The 16,188-nt window shown below is 36.2% G+C and overlaps 1 protein-coding gene and 1 long non-coding RNA gene across 5 annotated transcripts; one reads left to right on the forward strand and one right to left on the reverse strand.

Moving 5' to 3' along the window:
- Positions 1-1,787: 1,787 nt before the first annotated feature.
- On the forward strand, positions 1,788-2,171 carry LOC110722190. Its single transcript, XM_021901456.1, has one exon. It carries the CDS (start codon positions 1,788-1,790, stop codon positions 2,169-2,171), a length of 384 nt encoding a protein of 127 aa, XP_021757148.1.
- A 10,060-nt stretch (positions 2,172-12,231) lies between these two features.
- On the reverse strand, positions 12,232-15,690 carry LOC110722152. 4 transcript variants are annotated; one of them, XR_002511551.1, is made up of 3 exons: positions 15,257-15,690; positions 13,796-14,150; positions 12,232-12,645 (listed from the first exon to the last, which is right to left on the reverse strand). It is a non-coding gene; the product is annotated as an uncharacterized LOC110722152 (long non-coding RNA). The 4 variants fall into 4 exon arrangements; XR_002511552.1 differs by having other exon boundaries at positions 13,796-13,958; positions 14,071-15,690; XR_002511550.1 differs by having other exon boundaries at positions 12,232-12,438; positions 12,547-12,645; positions 13,796-15,690.
- Between the last annotated feature and the right edge of the window lie 498 nt (positions 15,691-16,188).

Raw genomic sequence — 16,188 nt, forward strand, 5'->3', positions numbered from 1 at the left:
AAAATAAATTTGCGCCCTTTATTTATTTATTTGGAAAAATTGCTCCCATTAATCTGAACTTTGCTTCATCCGCCGAAATTAATCCGAACTTTAGATTATTATCTATCACTCCCAACTTTAGGGGGTATTAATTTCTATTGCACCCAATTTACCTGAAACCGGTTAATCAGGTTAACATTTGTGAATTAATTTTTTTCACACGTGTCAATATGTAATTGGTCGGAAAAAAAAAAGTGAAAAATAATAACAAAAAAAAATTTAATTTCCTAAAACTAATCCATCACCTGCCCCACTTCCACCACCACACCGCCACCACCAGCGCACACACTCTCCTCACGCAGCCCAGCAACCACACGCACTCCCTTCGCCCACCACAATTGAAAACCCATCACAGCCCCCTCACCAAATAAACCACCACAATGGCCAAAAATGGCCAGCCACCACACCCACTACACGACTGTTTCCCCACCATGAAACAACCCCCCTCCCCATAATCGACCACCAAAATTGGCCACAAAATGGCCGAAATCGGTAGATGTTGGGGCTGAATGGTTGATTTCAACCCTTTATAGGCAGATTTCGGCCGTTGGTGGCTGATTTCGTCGCCGTTTTTGTAGTGTTTCGAATGTTAGGGTTAAGGGTTAGGATTTGGGGGGTTTTGGGTGGTTTGCAAGGTGATCGGAGAGGAAAGGGGAGGTGATCGGGGAAGCACCAGCATCGACACTCGTCGTGGTAGAAGTAGGCTGTTGCTGGTGGTCGTGGTTGCAACGGGATGTTGGTGGAGTTGCAGGGAAAGGGAAGCAGGGAGGTTGGTGGAGTACGTGTGTGAAGTGCGCAGGGGAAAAGGGAAGCGGGGAGGTGGGCTGGGAGGCGGCGATACGGAGGTGGGGGAAGGGGAGGTAGTGTTGCCAGCATCTGATTGCTGGTGGCCGTGAGGGAAGGGATGGGGGAAGGAAGCAGAGAGGGAAGGGGGAGAAGGGAGGAGAGAGAAGGTGTTTTTTTTATTTCATTTTATTTTTTTAACTTTATTTATTTATTTTAATTTTAATTTTAATTTTTATTTTTTAAGCGAATCATATGCTGACACATATCTAGGTAACCTGCTACATCAGGTTGGGTGACCTATTAGGTGCAATAGAAATTAATACCCCCTAAAGTTGGGAGTGATAGATAATAATCGAAAGTTTGGATTAATTTGGGGGGACGAGGCAAAGTTCAGATTAATGGGAGTAATTTTTCCTATTTATTTTTTTCAATAAAAGTGCACGAGCTTGTAGCACAACATCACGTAATTGTCACAGCTCAAAAATTAATAGAGAATGCTCGTAACAAATATTCCTTTCTATATTTACCAAAACAAATGCAAAGATTGGTCAAAACCAATGAAACTACATGTCCGATCCTTTCACAACTTTTAATCAACGGTTTTTTCACCAAATGCCCTTGAACTCTTCAAAAATTCACCAAATACCCTCAAGTTTTCCAAATTTCACCAAATACCAGTGACGTTTTGTACTATTCACACCATGACTTGTAACTGCCTCTGACGTTAGTCCACCATTAGTGCAAAACTTAATTCACCAAATGCCCTTAATTTATAAACTTATTACACAAAATGCCTAAATTTTGAAATAAAAATTACACAAAATACCTCTGTTTTGCTTAAGGTACAACGACTACTTTTCAAATTTGGGAACTAGCCGTTATTTTGCTCTCTTATAAATACTCTTGAATGTAGAAGGCTTAATAATCCTTTTTTCATCAAAGTAACCACAAATTAACACACTATGAGTTATATTTCTAGATCTTCCTCCTCAATGCACGAGGTTTCTTACATGACAAACAAATATTGTGTTTGTGGGAGGAAATTTTTTATTCGAAGTTCCGGTTCATCTTTAAATCCACAAAGGCTTTATTACAAGTGTGATGCGTGTAACAATTTCAAATGGTGCAAAGTTGTTGTTGAAGAAAGTTCGAGCAATCAACAGCAAGAATTTCAGAGTAGGGGAAGGGGAAACATGGACACAAGGGATGCAGAAAGACAGATGAGTATGCATGAAGAGTTGAAGCAATTAAAGAAGAAGATCAAAAAGCAGCAAAAGCTTGTTAATGTGCTTATAAAATTAGGGATAGTTTTGGTTGTAATCATTGTAGTTGTGTTGTTGAAGTGATTAGGTTGTAACAACTTCAAAAAAAATGAATAAATAATAAGAACACAGTTGTTAATTTTAATTGTCTTACAATTTCATTAATTGACACCCAAAAATAAGTACAAATAATGTTAAAAATGATGCTGCCTAAATAAGTACACCAATAAGTATGTTTTGTTCAAAAAGATGTTTCCAAAAAATACAGTTGCAGCTATTCAGGTTTGGGGTGGAGTTTATGCTTCATTCCTTGATCTCTTTCTTGTTGTTGACTTGGACTTGGATGTGGTTGCTTCATCAGTTGCCTTCCTTTTCCTTGCAGCACAAGTTAACTTGTTATGCCCCATTTCTTTGCACAAGCTACACTTAACTGTGCTTGTTCTCTTTCCCTTCCTTGCTTCATTTGGCCCTCTTCTTCTCTATTTTGCGTAGTCTATCAGCACTCCTCTTTATGAATGGAGGTTGTATCTCAGGAAGATTGAATGATTTCCATTGAGTTGAATCAGGCATAGGGTGGATATTCTCTTCATACACTTGTTTATATGCAGCCCCCTTGAACCAAGCAGAAACATAATCTGTAGGTTGCAGTCTTTCATGATAAATCACCCTTAACACATGCTTGCAAGGGATACCAGAGTACTACCAAACCCCACAACCACAAGTACCAGTTTGCAGCTTAATTGGATACAGATCATGTCTATCTCTCACCTCAAATTCCCCACCACCACAAGCTGTAGCATAACATAACCTAGACTCATCACTCCTACTTTGCAAAATCCTAGATGCATACTCAGTCAAGTCATCTGGCCCCATAGCAGCAGCTTTTTCATACCTCACTCCAATTCTTTTCATGCACCATTTCCTAATAGCTAGATAAACAAAACAAACCATATTTTGGAAAGGTTTATAATGTGCATAACAAGGAAAACTATTGCTAGAACTAGGACAGAAAAAAAAAGTCAGCAAGTTACCTTCAAGGAGAGTCAGGACAGGGAGATCTCTGTAATTTTTGGTGCATGAATTGAAGGACTCCACAAAATTTGTGGTATTATGAACACACCTGACAGATGGATCAAATGTATGCCTTGACCATTGTTCAGTTACAATCTCTAAGTACTCTACAGCCTTTGGATTATACTTTAGGATCTTCTGCATGGCCTTGTTGTAGACATACTCATTATATACATCGGTTGCTATCCAAAACAGCTTATGAAATGATTTTCCACTAAAACCAGCAGCTTTGCAGTTTATGTAAAGATTTTGACAACATACTCTTCTAGTAGCTCTAGGAAAAGTTTCATGCATTGCTGAGTCTACTCCCTGCAAAACAAAATCACATAAAACAACAGTAAGTATTACAATTCAGTCAAGGAAGTATAATTACACAAAAAAACAATGGCATTACCTTTATTCTGTCACTGATGAAAGTCCAATTATCTCTGTTGCAGCCTTCATTTTGAAACATACTCATGAGATTTCTCAGGAAGTAAGACCAACTGTCACAGCTTTCAGTGTCAACTATCCCATAATCAATAACAAATATCTCATTATTACTTTCAATACCTACAACAGTTAACAGAATGCCTTTAAAATATCCACTAAGGTGGGCACCATCAATACCAATTATGGGCCTGCACCCTCTTTAAAATCCCCTAAGTTGAGCTGCTAATGAGAAAAAGTATGCTCTGAACTTTGGAACTTCAGTTGGTGTTTGTTCTTTCCAAGTGATCAAAGCCCAACTACCAGGATTAGTTGCCTTAATGATCTCTGCATACCTAGGTAGAAGTGAGTAAGACTCTCCATAGTTTCCATGAATCTTCTCTTTAGCCATTGCCTTGACCTTGTAGAATAACCTTGTCTTGACAAGAATTCTGTATCTTTCCATACATATCTTCTGAAGTGCATGAACAGGTATGTCTGGGTTTGCTTAAATTTCCCCTCTCAGATGCTTGCATAGCCACTCTGAAGTCACTACTGGATTCTCCTCCAGCCTGCCACAACTCTTGTGCTCCCCACTTATCTTCTTAATTGCCCAACTGATCTTATCAGTCATCTCTCCAGCAAGAATCCTCCACTCACAACCATCAATAGCACATTTGGCTACAAACCTCCCCTTGTCAGATTTCTCAACAAACACTCCAAACCCCTCTTGTATGCAGTAGTCCTTGAAGACATCAGTGAATGTTTGCCTATCTGGGAATATTAACCAAGGTTCTAAATTTATAGACCCAAACTCTTGTTTTGTCCAAAATTTTCCATTCAGATATGTTTTGTCCATATTTGAAGAACCATCAAGGTAGTCTTCAAACTTTTTCTCAGGGATATCATCATACAAACACTCAATTTCTTCCTCATCCACTATGAAATCAGCAATATCTTCTTCATCATCCATATCACTACCAGACATACTGTAATCATTATCCTCACTGTCAGAGTTTACCATGTCCTCTGACCTGGCTCGAATTCTTGCTGACTTTCTTCTACTACTTGTTTGTCCCTTTTCTACCCTTATCCCCTATTTTACAGCAGTCTTTTTAGAGACTCTAAAGCCTTTAGGTCTAGCTCTCCCTCCCTTTTTGGGTTTATCTTGTGTTGATTGTGGCTGGGAAGGTTGGGATGGTGCATTTGGTTGTGGTGGACACTCGGGTTGAAGTGGAGAATCTGGTTGATTTGGAGAATTTGGTTGGATTGGAGAATCAGGATGGGGTGGAGATTATGTATGGGGTTGGGGTGGAGATTCTGGTTAGGGTGCAGATTCTGGTTGGGGTGGACACTCTATTTAGGGTGTAAAATGTGGCTGGGGTGCAGATTTTGGTTGGGGTGGGGATTTAGTATTTGGTCCCTTTTTAGGGGTGGTTTTTTTCCTTCTAGAGGCCATTATCTTTCTAGGTGTTTTCTTTGTCTGGTTGTTTGGTGGTGATGTTGGTTGGGATTGCTTGGGAGGAGTTGAAGTTTGGGAGGGTTGTGGTTGAGATGCACCTAGGAACATCTCATCAGCAACATCAGTGTCAAAAACCCTCATATACTCAACTCCTGAATTATCTGCATTAACAACAGGCACCTCAACAGCAACAATATATTGCTGTTGCTCCATCAGTTCCCTTTCTGCCTGAAACTTTTCCAACCTACACCTTTGCTTCTCTACTTCATCTTTAATCTTTTTTTTTCCAACTAGCTTCAGCAGACTTAAACACCATTCCTGGAACACCAGTTGCCTGTATCCACACTTTTATGGTTTCTTTACCCTCATTCCACTCCCACATTTTCAACAAATCTCTATCATCACATAACTCCAACTTTCTATTTGTTCTAGGTTTATCAATCAACAAAGTGAAATATTTATGGAGGTATACACTTTGTTTTACTGAATCCTCAAACATGTACTCAAACAACTCCATTAAATTACTCCTATCAGTGTCTTCAATCAGCACATCAAATGCAGAATCATTATATATAACCTCCAGCCATACATGAGTCATCCTATGTATGCACACAAATAATTCACTAAGTACATAAACCATATACAACTACCTATTCAATGAGTGTAGGAACCATATACAACCAAACAAAAACACAACTACCTATACAAATCAACCACACGCATCATGAAATAACATACATAAATCACCCACAAACAATTTACAGTTACCAAGCAACCACATTCATCAAACCCTACACCCTAAATCGATTTTCGAGATAAACCCTAAAAAACGAAAGTGATTTCAAGAGCGAAAAAGAGAATGGTACCTTGCGCGAGTTGAGATAGACCAAATGAAACATTCCGATTACAATTTTGCTCCAAACCCAGCCAAGCCTATCGAATCACGTCGCACGGGTTGTTTCTACCCACAATTCAGGATAACTGATTCTTATGGAACTTCGTTCTACCTTGCACAAGCTTCTGATTTGGAAGAGATTGGATTTTTTGTGAATTTTTTTGGGTTCCTTTTGGCTGAAACCTTGAAGAACAAATCAAAGAGAGGAAGTGAAATTCGAAAAGTTTAAAATTTTGGGACTTTTTTTATCAACTGAAAGAGTCAATGGTAGTCATGGCGCCATTTAAGACAATAGGGGCTAAATGGTAAATTTGCACTAACGGTGGACTAACGTCAGAGGCAGTTACAGGTCATGGTGTGAATAGTACAAATTGTCACTGGCATTTGGTGAATTTTGGAAAACTTGAGGGTATTTGGTGAATTTTTGAAGAGTTCAAGGGCATTTGGTGAAAAAACCGTTTAATCAAAGATCAAATACAATCCATAGAAAACAATCGTTCATTTGTCTTTCTTACAAAAAAACAAGATAAATTAATTATTGGATAACATAAGCATTTTTATTTATAATAAAGAATTTTTTATTATTAAAAAAATATCTATCAAACAATATGTCATTTCGGATGATATACTACAAGAGGGGGGGTGAATTGTAGTATGTTTCTAGTGCCTACTTTTCGCGGAATATAAAACTGATTGTTGTTAGGAACTTAGACAATGCAATGCGGATTTTACAAGGAAACCTTGTAGGGTCCAACTAGAAGTAAAACCTCGACCCATCAAGGGATTTCCAGCACAAACATTTCACTATAATAAGGCAATACCAAATTACAACCTATTATGCACAGACCTTTCTCACAAGTTCCAGCAAGGACACTTGCTATTCGATAGGACCCTATCCTACCCAATCTAAGTCCCACACTTAGATTCACTCGTACTCCCTAAGTACTACTCATAGCTACAACTCGAATTTTAGAGACGTTCAAACTCCTCACACCCCAATACATAAAACACTCAAAACCCCTTTTTCCAATTACAAGATCTCAAAGAATAACTTAAAATACATATCAATAAATAAAGAGATAAAACTAATATGTTGGACACTTAAAATCTGTCTGAAACTTACTGGACTAACTGAAACCAAACCTGACTGGAACTTTGACCTGGAGGTTTGACTTAGCTTCGTGGTGAAGGATGAAACCATTAAGCACGACTACTAAGTTTCGTCAGCCTCAACTTTGAATGAATACATATGAGCATATTTATAGTATACCCAAATCATTCTTTTCGTAAAAGATAAGTTTTCTCAAAAGATATGTTTAAAAGATATCTTCTAAAAATATGTTTTCCAAAAATATATCTTTTTGTTAAGAATATATTACGTCAATAATAATAAGATATGTTTTCTATAAAATCAAATTTTATTTAAAACATATACTTTCCAAATATATTAACTTATCTTTTTCAAAAGATATACTTATCATAAAATCAGATTTTATTCCAACTAGCTTATCTTTTTTATAAGATATACTTATCATAAAATAAGATTTTATTCTAAACTTATATTTTCCAAATATACTAGTAGTTTATCTTTTTCAAAGATATACTTTTAATAAAATCTGATTTTATTCTAAACTTATTTTTTCTTAAAGTACTTTCCAAAAATAACTTATCTTTTTCCAAATGGGATTTATTAGAAAATAAATATCTTTATTCTATAAAACCAAATCCCTAAAAGATATGCACGTATTAGGTTAATATTTATATCATTAAATCGACCTTTCACGACGTGCAGACTTAAGTTTCGATTAGGTTCTGGAACTCTGACTGTCACTGAGTTCTTGACAAGTCAGTAACTCTAATTTCATTGACTATCATGAGTTCACCTTGGTTCTTTAGACTTGTTCCAGACTGACTTTTATGTCCAACATACTTACATGAATCCTATAGCAATATACTTTGATTTCTCTGTCTTCATGTTGTTTCTTTGAAACTCTTGATCTGGAATCTTGTAGTATTGATGTATTCTAGATCTTAGGGCAACGTTCCACTTCTAGAACCGCATGCCAAGTTCCTAACTGGAACTTGCTGTCTTCAACGCAGACCAAGTCAACTCCTTAACTTGCTGTCTTCAAGTTCCTGTTAGAGAACGTTCCTGTTAGGGAACATGCTCTGGCTTTCGTGGGAAAGCCTGCCGAAAGTTCCTTCTGGATCTTGTTAGAGAATACCTTCAGGTTCCTTTGTGGTTTGGCTCTCATGGGAGAACCTGCTTTAGGTTCATTCATTCTCTCTTGTTCCTATTGAAGTCTTCTATGTTCCAACCCATTTAATTCACCTAAGTCAGTTCCTGTCTTCACATAAACACTTAATTAAGATAAACATTATATTGAAGTTTGTTTGTCATAAAAAAACTTCAAGTGAGAGAACTAATTAAACTTAAAGCTTATGTAAATATTTCTACACATATACAACTCGTGTATGCATAGTGTACTTACCTGATGAAGCTAACATATTAAAACACCTATTTACATAGTTACTTTCATGGTTCTTTAGCCATCATCATGCTTATAAACCATGACACTCATCATTGTTCTTGTTTCTCTATTGCTTATCATGTTTGCTCAGGTTCCTTATATATATACTTGACATTGCTCAGGTTCCTTAATTATATCCTGTTCCAATCATAACTTGTTCTTTCTACGCACAACTTAACAAACACATTAGATAGATATTCATCATTAGTTTACAATCATCAAAACATAATTACTCAACACAATAAAACCTAGAATTGCTTGTCCAAAAGATACGGTGTATATCATTTGTATTTGAGAAGCTATTGCGTGAGGCTTGTCTCACCAAATTGTCTCACCAATAGCTTTGTGAGACAAACCTAAAAAACAAAACCCAACTCATAGATGATATCGTACAACAAATAGAGGAATCATTCAGCCTATAAATGATACCATAGAATCAATAGAGAATATCATCAAGCCTAAATGATATCCTCCAAACAATGGATACTATCAAAGACACAATAGATGGGGAGAGAGAGGCTGTATTGGGGAGAGAGAGGCTGTATTTTTCTTGTTTGTGAAAACTATAACCCTAGTATTTGAGAGATTAAGTGGGTTAGGCCACTGGTGAGTTGTGACACTTGTGTGGGATTCAGGTTTTGAGAGGGTTTTTTTTTAACTTATACGGGTAGTCAGGTACCCAAACTAACTAAAGTGTGGCCCATGTCACGTCCCATGGCCAGGCTGTTTTGGCGGGTCGGGTAACCGACCCGAAGATTTACTAAAATTTGGTAAATTACCCGTTAAGTTTTTTTGAGTCATTGGGTAATCGGGACGGGTCAATCAGGTCGGGTTTTTTTTAACACCCCTAAGCATAGGTAGTGAGTCCCGACAGTTATAAGTCTCAAAGAGTCTCTAAATCTCCTGTACACGAATCTGCCGTTAGATCTGTATTAAATGATGAGGACGACCATGGGGAAGAGGTTAATCAGGAGGAGAACGCCAAGAGAAAGGAGAGGGCCGAAATGGTTGAGCTTATGGCTTATTTTACCCATGATGAAATCCTGGATGAGGAATATAACTCTGAGACGGACGACGCCGATTATCGACATCCTCTCAAATTCTCAATCTTACTGCCAACAGCAAGGTTGTCGAAGCTAAGATTAGTGACAATTGGTTGTCACTGGCAGAGGAAAAACAGTATTGCCGGCAAGCCAAAAGATTATACAAGTTGTCGGATGGTTACGAGCTCAAGCTCCCTCCGTCATCTTATACCGTCCTTGACTGCCATACGGCCATGTCGCAATTTATGCCATGCATGTTTGAGTTCGGAATTCGTTTTCCTCTTCACCCTTTTATTGCCAAAGTCTTTAGGGCTTGGAATGTCTGCCTTGCTCAACTTACTCCTCCTACCATTCGTGCTGTCGTCGCTCTTGTTTGAGTTTTGCTATATAAGAATTTTCCATTAACCCTAAATTTATTTTGAAGGCTGTTATCCCTTAACGTGATGGACAATCTGAAGGATGGTGGTCACTGTATACAACATCACACAAATTTGCAGTCAACCCTAAGATTTCAAGTTGCAAGGGTTGGCAAGATAAGTTCTTTTTCATGAGTGTCCCTGACGACTTCCCTATCAGGAGAACAATTTTTCTGCCCCACCCCCGTTTTGGACATATTGCCGATAAAGATCTTGGTGAGCAAGAGCGTAGAGCTTTTGAATATTTTGACGCAAAAAAAATTAATATCGAGAGTGGAAAAAGTCAAATTTTTCCTAAAGTGTGGCTGCCGAATATGAAGTACATTCTCGGCAATGCTCCGCTATCTTATGTCGGTCTATGCTGGACTGACAATTATGGCACTTACTTCATATTTTGAACTTTTCTTTATTCATTATGACTATAACTTGGATTTATTCATTGTTATTGTCTAACATGGATATATGTTTATATGCTGTTGTTAATCGTAATCAATTACTATTACCTTTTTTCTGCTATTTGACGTGTTTCCGTTAAATGCAGGTCCCAATAAGTTAGACAAGAAAGCCTGGTACTGTCCTCGGACGACAAAAGAGTTATTTCCGCTGCTTTTATCACCAAGCTTTTGATACCTTGTTGACATTTTGTTCTCGTGCCCCTAATCGGAATCCAAAAAGGAGAGCTCAAGATATGGCGGATAAGAACACCAGAAGGTGAAACAATTATGGGCTTATCTCCTGTTGCTTCTGACCGTTGCCCTATTTGCCCACAGTATTTTGGGTATTAGATAAGCCCATAATCCTTTTGCATCCTCTATCTTCTTTTTTAGTGCCGTTATGATCTGCTTGTTAGCTGCTTCAGCCTGGCCGTTTAATTGTGGATGACATACTGCGGCATATGCGAATTTTACCATATACATGACCAAAAGGTCTTTTACTGGCTTGCAATCAAACTGGGACCCATGGTCAAAAACCATTGCCATCGGTAACTCAAACCTTGTTAAAATATTCTTCCAAATGAACTTCTTGATCACCTCACCTCTTTGCTATTAGCTTGGCTTCTATCTACTTTGTGAAGTAATCAATGCCAACTAGGAATGACTATTATAATATCATACTTTATATATCCGAGAATTTCACGGGGACATAAATTATATTTTTAATACTACAATAGACACCATGAATGACACATGTCATTTTGTGGTGCTGTTTTTTCTATCTAAAATCTCCTTCCCTATTTTTCCTTTTTTTCGTTTTTTAGACAATGAAATTAATTACCTATTGTAGGGAATATTTTAAGCATTACCCCAAACTTGAACCCCACTGTGATCATACACTTAATTATGGTGGCGTCCAAAGGGAAGGAAGCTAGAGCAAAAGAATCGCCAACAAGTTTTAGGAACTTGTAAACCGTTCACGGGGTGAAGGTTACACCCCTTAATGATCCAAGAGATCGTTAACTTCAATAGGTCTGGAACCATGACTGGTAGTTCGAGGATGAAGGTACAAATCCAACCTAAAAGAGATTGAACCTGCCCTAATAATAGGCTTCTACTTTATTCTTCTCGTATTCATGTGCGCTTTTTGACTAACATACAATCAATAGGTTTACCCTAAACCTGTTTATCTATGTTGGTTGAATATTAATGCACAAACAAATCTATTTTTGGCGATCACTTAACTTATAATCATATTAAACCTAAACAATATTATTAATTATCTTATCAAGCATGATTACAAGTACAAATTCCCTTTAAACATGCATAAAAGGTGTGATCAAGCAATAACAATAAATATATCAAGCAACATAATAATCATAATAATAAATCATAATCATGTTAAAGCATAATAATAGCAAGATCCTAGGCATGATACTAACAAGATTAATAACAAACCCTAGCATGTCACACTAGTGGAAAAAAGGTTATTCGTAACGGGCAAAAACAGTTTATCCGTAACTGGCGGCGGCCGTTACGTATGCTGTCATTACTGATAGGAAATGTTATTTGTAACGGGAACTGCCCGTTACAAATAAGTAGTTATTCGTAACGGGCAGGTGAAATGTCCGTTTCGAATAATCATTTATTTGTAACGGACAATTACAATGCCCGTTACAAATAACCCTTTATTTGTAACGGACAATTACAATGCCCGTTACGAATAACTAGTTATTTGTAACAGGCATTTATGTTGCTCGTTACAAATATTGTCTAAAAAAGGAAAAAATTTAGGGGTATTTGTAACAGGCACATTAAAAGTGCTAGTTACATATACCCCTATTTTTATCCATTCACCATCTATAAATTAACTATAATAACATATATCAAATCCAATCTTTACATATTACCAAAGACCAAATCCAATTTTACATATTTTCAAGCACTAAATCCAATTTTACATCTCAATAATATTGTAAAAAAAAAAAAAAAAAAGTAAATAAAGAGAAACAGCAGCATCCAAGAGAAGGGAGTAATCGCAGCTCCAACTGCAGCAACAACCATAACCATTTAAGCAACGATAGCGCGCAGCTGCATCATCATAGAAAAAACCATATTTAAAAAATTAAAAAAAAAATAAGAAAAAACGATTAGGTATCAACGTGTAAGCAGGATACAATCAGGTCAGAACAAAGTCACCTGGGAATCATCCGCAAGACCATGTATGTACCAGCAAGGCATCCAATTTTTCAACTGAATTCCGAGCTGGCCGCTGAACGAGAGGCGCAAGCTTACCATCTGTAACAACAAGATATTGAAGCAATCCTGTTTCAGTATACAATCTATGCCAAAAGAAAATTGAGCAGATAAATAATAATGCACCAAGTCATGTCAACATCATAATATTTCAACCACAACACATTTCAAGCTGCTAATTGTTCTTTTAAACAAAGTCACTCAAAGAGAGCTATAATGTCAAACAACCTAACAGGACAGAAAAAGGCCAACCTCTTAGGAATCTCTAGATTAAAAAGAATGGAATGGACAAAATTACTTTTTAGATCTCTAATTCCAACTTTAATATTTGTTACACATTTCTCAACATTTTATTCATGCCTATTTATACGATCCTACATTGAAAAAAGCAAGTCTAATTACTAGTTCTGGACGAAGACATTGACCCCAATTATCATGAAATAACAGCCAGCTATAGCAACAATATTTCACCATAACAACTTAAATGCAGTTTCTTGGTCACATATTTTCTGCCCTGTCACTATTTTGGTGAGAGTGAGGAGTGCAAATGCTGCACAAACTACCTGCATTATTTGTTTAAGTCCAAAAAAGTAAGGGATACCAGAAGCTAAGCCCAAGACTAATTAATTCCATACCAAGTCAGCTCTCAATTTGATGCAAGACAGTAGAATTTGGAGTATAAGTGTGTAACCTTATAAATCATTGCAAAATAGCAAAGCAGAGATGAACCATGCCCCTCCAATAAACATTATTTTAGTCACACCAAAACTATCAAACTAAGATCTTGCTAGAGTAACAAACATAAGAACCAAAGGCTTTTAAGATATCTACAAGGATACTACTTTAAATCAGTTCATATAAATTAATATGGGAATATCAGTCACATTAAAAAAATTCATACTAAAAACACTCCTCAAACCAAAAAAAATTCAATATAATACTTCTATACAGCAGTATACTGTCAGTAAAATCCACAATAATCAAATTCCATTTCATATGCACATTTTGTAGGGTCTCAAGTATAAATCAAGTTTTATATTTATTCAACTCATTTCGCAGATTAGCAAGCAACTATAAATCTATAATATAGTACTCATCAACGCTCAGCTACATAAAAACCATTAAATTTCATAGCTATGTAATTTCATTCATAAATTCAATGAACAAAAACAAGGTTTAACAAATTATATACCTTCTGGCAGCAAGACCTCCGAGAAGCTTGTAACGAAGAAGCTTGTAACGAAGAAGCTTGTAACGAAGAAGCTTGTAACGAAGAGAATCACACTGAGCGATAATGGAATTAAATTTCTTCTACACAATTGAGCTCAACTCCCTAATCTTTCTTCCCTTTTCACCTAATCAACTCCAAACAATAAAGTATCAAGATGAAAATCGCAAAAATTGAAAAAAAATAAAAAAATAAAAAGCATCAAGTCAAATCAAAAATCGAAGAAAGGGGGAAACTACCAAGAACATTTTGAGTATGACTAGCCTTAATGATCAGACGTCCCTAACGTTAACACCAGCACCCAACAAATGACATGAACCTAAATTAAACGATCAGGGTCACTGTATATATTCAGCAATCTCTATAAGATTAAAATGATGCATACATTCAGCAATCTTAATAAGATTAAAACGCAGCATACATCCAGCAAACTTAATAGGATTAAAATGTAGCATATGTTATAGGATTAAAATGTAGCATACGTTATAGGATTAAAATGTAGCATATATTCAGCAACAATAAAATGCAGGCATTTATTCAGCAATCTATCTTTATAATATTTAACAAGCAGAACTTGATACAAAAATACTTAACATATCAATTGCACAAATCCTGAAATAAAATCAAGTAAAAACCCTAAAATTATAATAATCAAGTACTAAAAAAACTAATCTAAACTCCTGTCCACACCATTATATTCAGTTTACTCGTCAATAATTTAGATCGATAACAGGACAGAAATCAAGGAAACAAGCCACAATAACATAGACACATAAAGATACATAGCATCAAAAACATGAATTTCAGAAAAGTAAAAAAATAACAGAATATCAAAGATCTCTAATGAAACTTCATTGAGTTAAGCGGCCGATGATTTCTACGACCAAATTAAACGGCCTTCAAACCACCATCATCACCTAAAATTTGTTTGAGTATATAATCCAAATTATTCTAGCAAAATAAACTGCTTATTTGAGTATAGAATGTAAATTGGGCTAATTTGTTGCTCGTTTTCATAGGCACACCAACTGTCATTTTGTAGAATCCCAAGTATAAATCAAGTTAAATAATTATTCAATACATTTTGCAAATTAACAATCAACTACTTAGGAATAAACAACCAATTCATATTAAAATCAGAAAAACAAACTAGAATTTCATTCTTCGCAACAATTAAACCTCAATTCACAACAAAATAATGACCAAAATTAAATAATCCATCAGCCAAAACCGATTAAAATCATCGATCAACTAATTCCATAAACAGATCGAAACACCAACAAGAAATGAATCATCCAAAATACGATAAATTAAAAGACGAAATTCAAGATCTGTAACTAACTTAAACCCTAATTCATCAAACAAAAATTTTTTAAAAAAATCCACATGACTGCAAGAAAAAGAGGAGAGGAAAAGAGGCGAAACCCAAGGAGGAGTATCGCTGCCGCCGCTTTGCAGAGATCTAGCGGATAATCGCCTTATCGATGCCGGCTTTCTACAAAATTGCCTTATCGGTGCCGGATAATCGCAAATTAAACCTCTTCTACAAAATCGAGCTCAAATCCTTAATCCTTCTTCCCTTCTCACCTAATCAACCCCAAACAATAAAATAACAAAATCAAATCGAAAAAACACACAAAAAAATAAATCAAATCAAATCAAAAATCAGAAAAGGGGAAATTGAAGGGAGGTTCATCAATGGATCAAGGAGAAAGAAAATGGAGGTAAGGAGAAGTGGAAGAGAAAGTTAAGTGAGAAACAATATCCATTAAAAGAAGCAGAATCCGAGAAGAGAGAAAGAGAGAGGGTAAGAGAGAGGAGAGAGAGTATGAGACGGCTGCTAGAAAAGGTGAAGTGAAAAAATGTAGTTAGGCGCTTTTAGGATTTTTTAACATCTAAGTAATAAACCTATTCGTATCGGGCAGTTGGTGCATGTTACGAATCCCAACTTATTTGTAACGGGCAAAACGCTGCCCGTTACGAATAATTTGATTTTTGTAATGGACATCATTTTGCCCGTTACGAATACTCTTTTCCGTACCACTATGCTATTTTAATGTAACGGACAGTTAGTTTGCCCGTTACAAATAGGTTTATTGTAACTGGCAAACTACTGCCCGTTACAAATAGGCTGTTACAAATGGCATTTTTTCCACTAGTGTCACTAATCATCAAAGATCAAATATATAGCCCTAACATGATACTAACATGAATATTAAGAAAGACAATAAAAAGGATCCTAAAAATCATAATTGACATTATATTCTTTACCCTAAACATGATACTAGGAACTTATTGTTGTCACACTAAACATCAAATTAAGAAAAACATCCTAACATGATACTAGGAATCAAAAT

Source organism: Chenopodium quinoa, unplaced genomic scaffold (assembly GCF_001683475.1).
Source record: "Chenopodium quinoa cultivar QQ74 unplaced genomic scaffold, ASM168347v1, whole genome shotgun sequence".
Lineage (NCBI taxonomy): Eukaryota > Viridiplantae > Streptophyta > Magnoliopsida > Caryophyllales > Amaranthaceae > Chenopodium > Chenopodium quinoa.

Coding starts and splice junctions, on each gene's coding strand:
- LOC110722190 (XM_021901456.1), top strand. CDS start 1,788: ATGAGTTATATTTCTAGATCTTCCTCCTCAATGCACGAGGTTTCTTAC.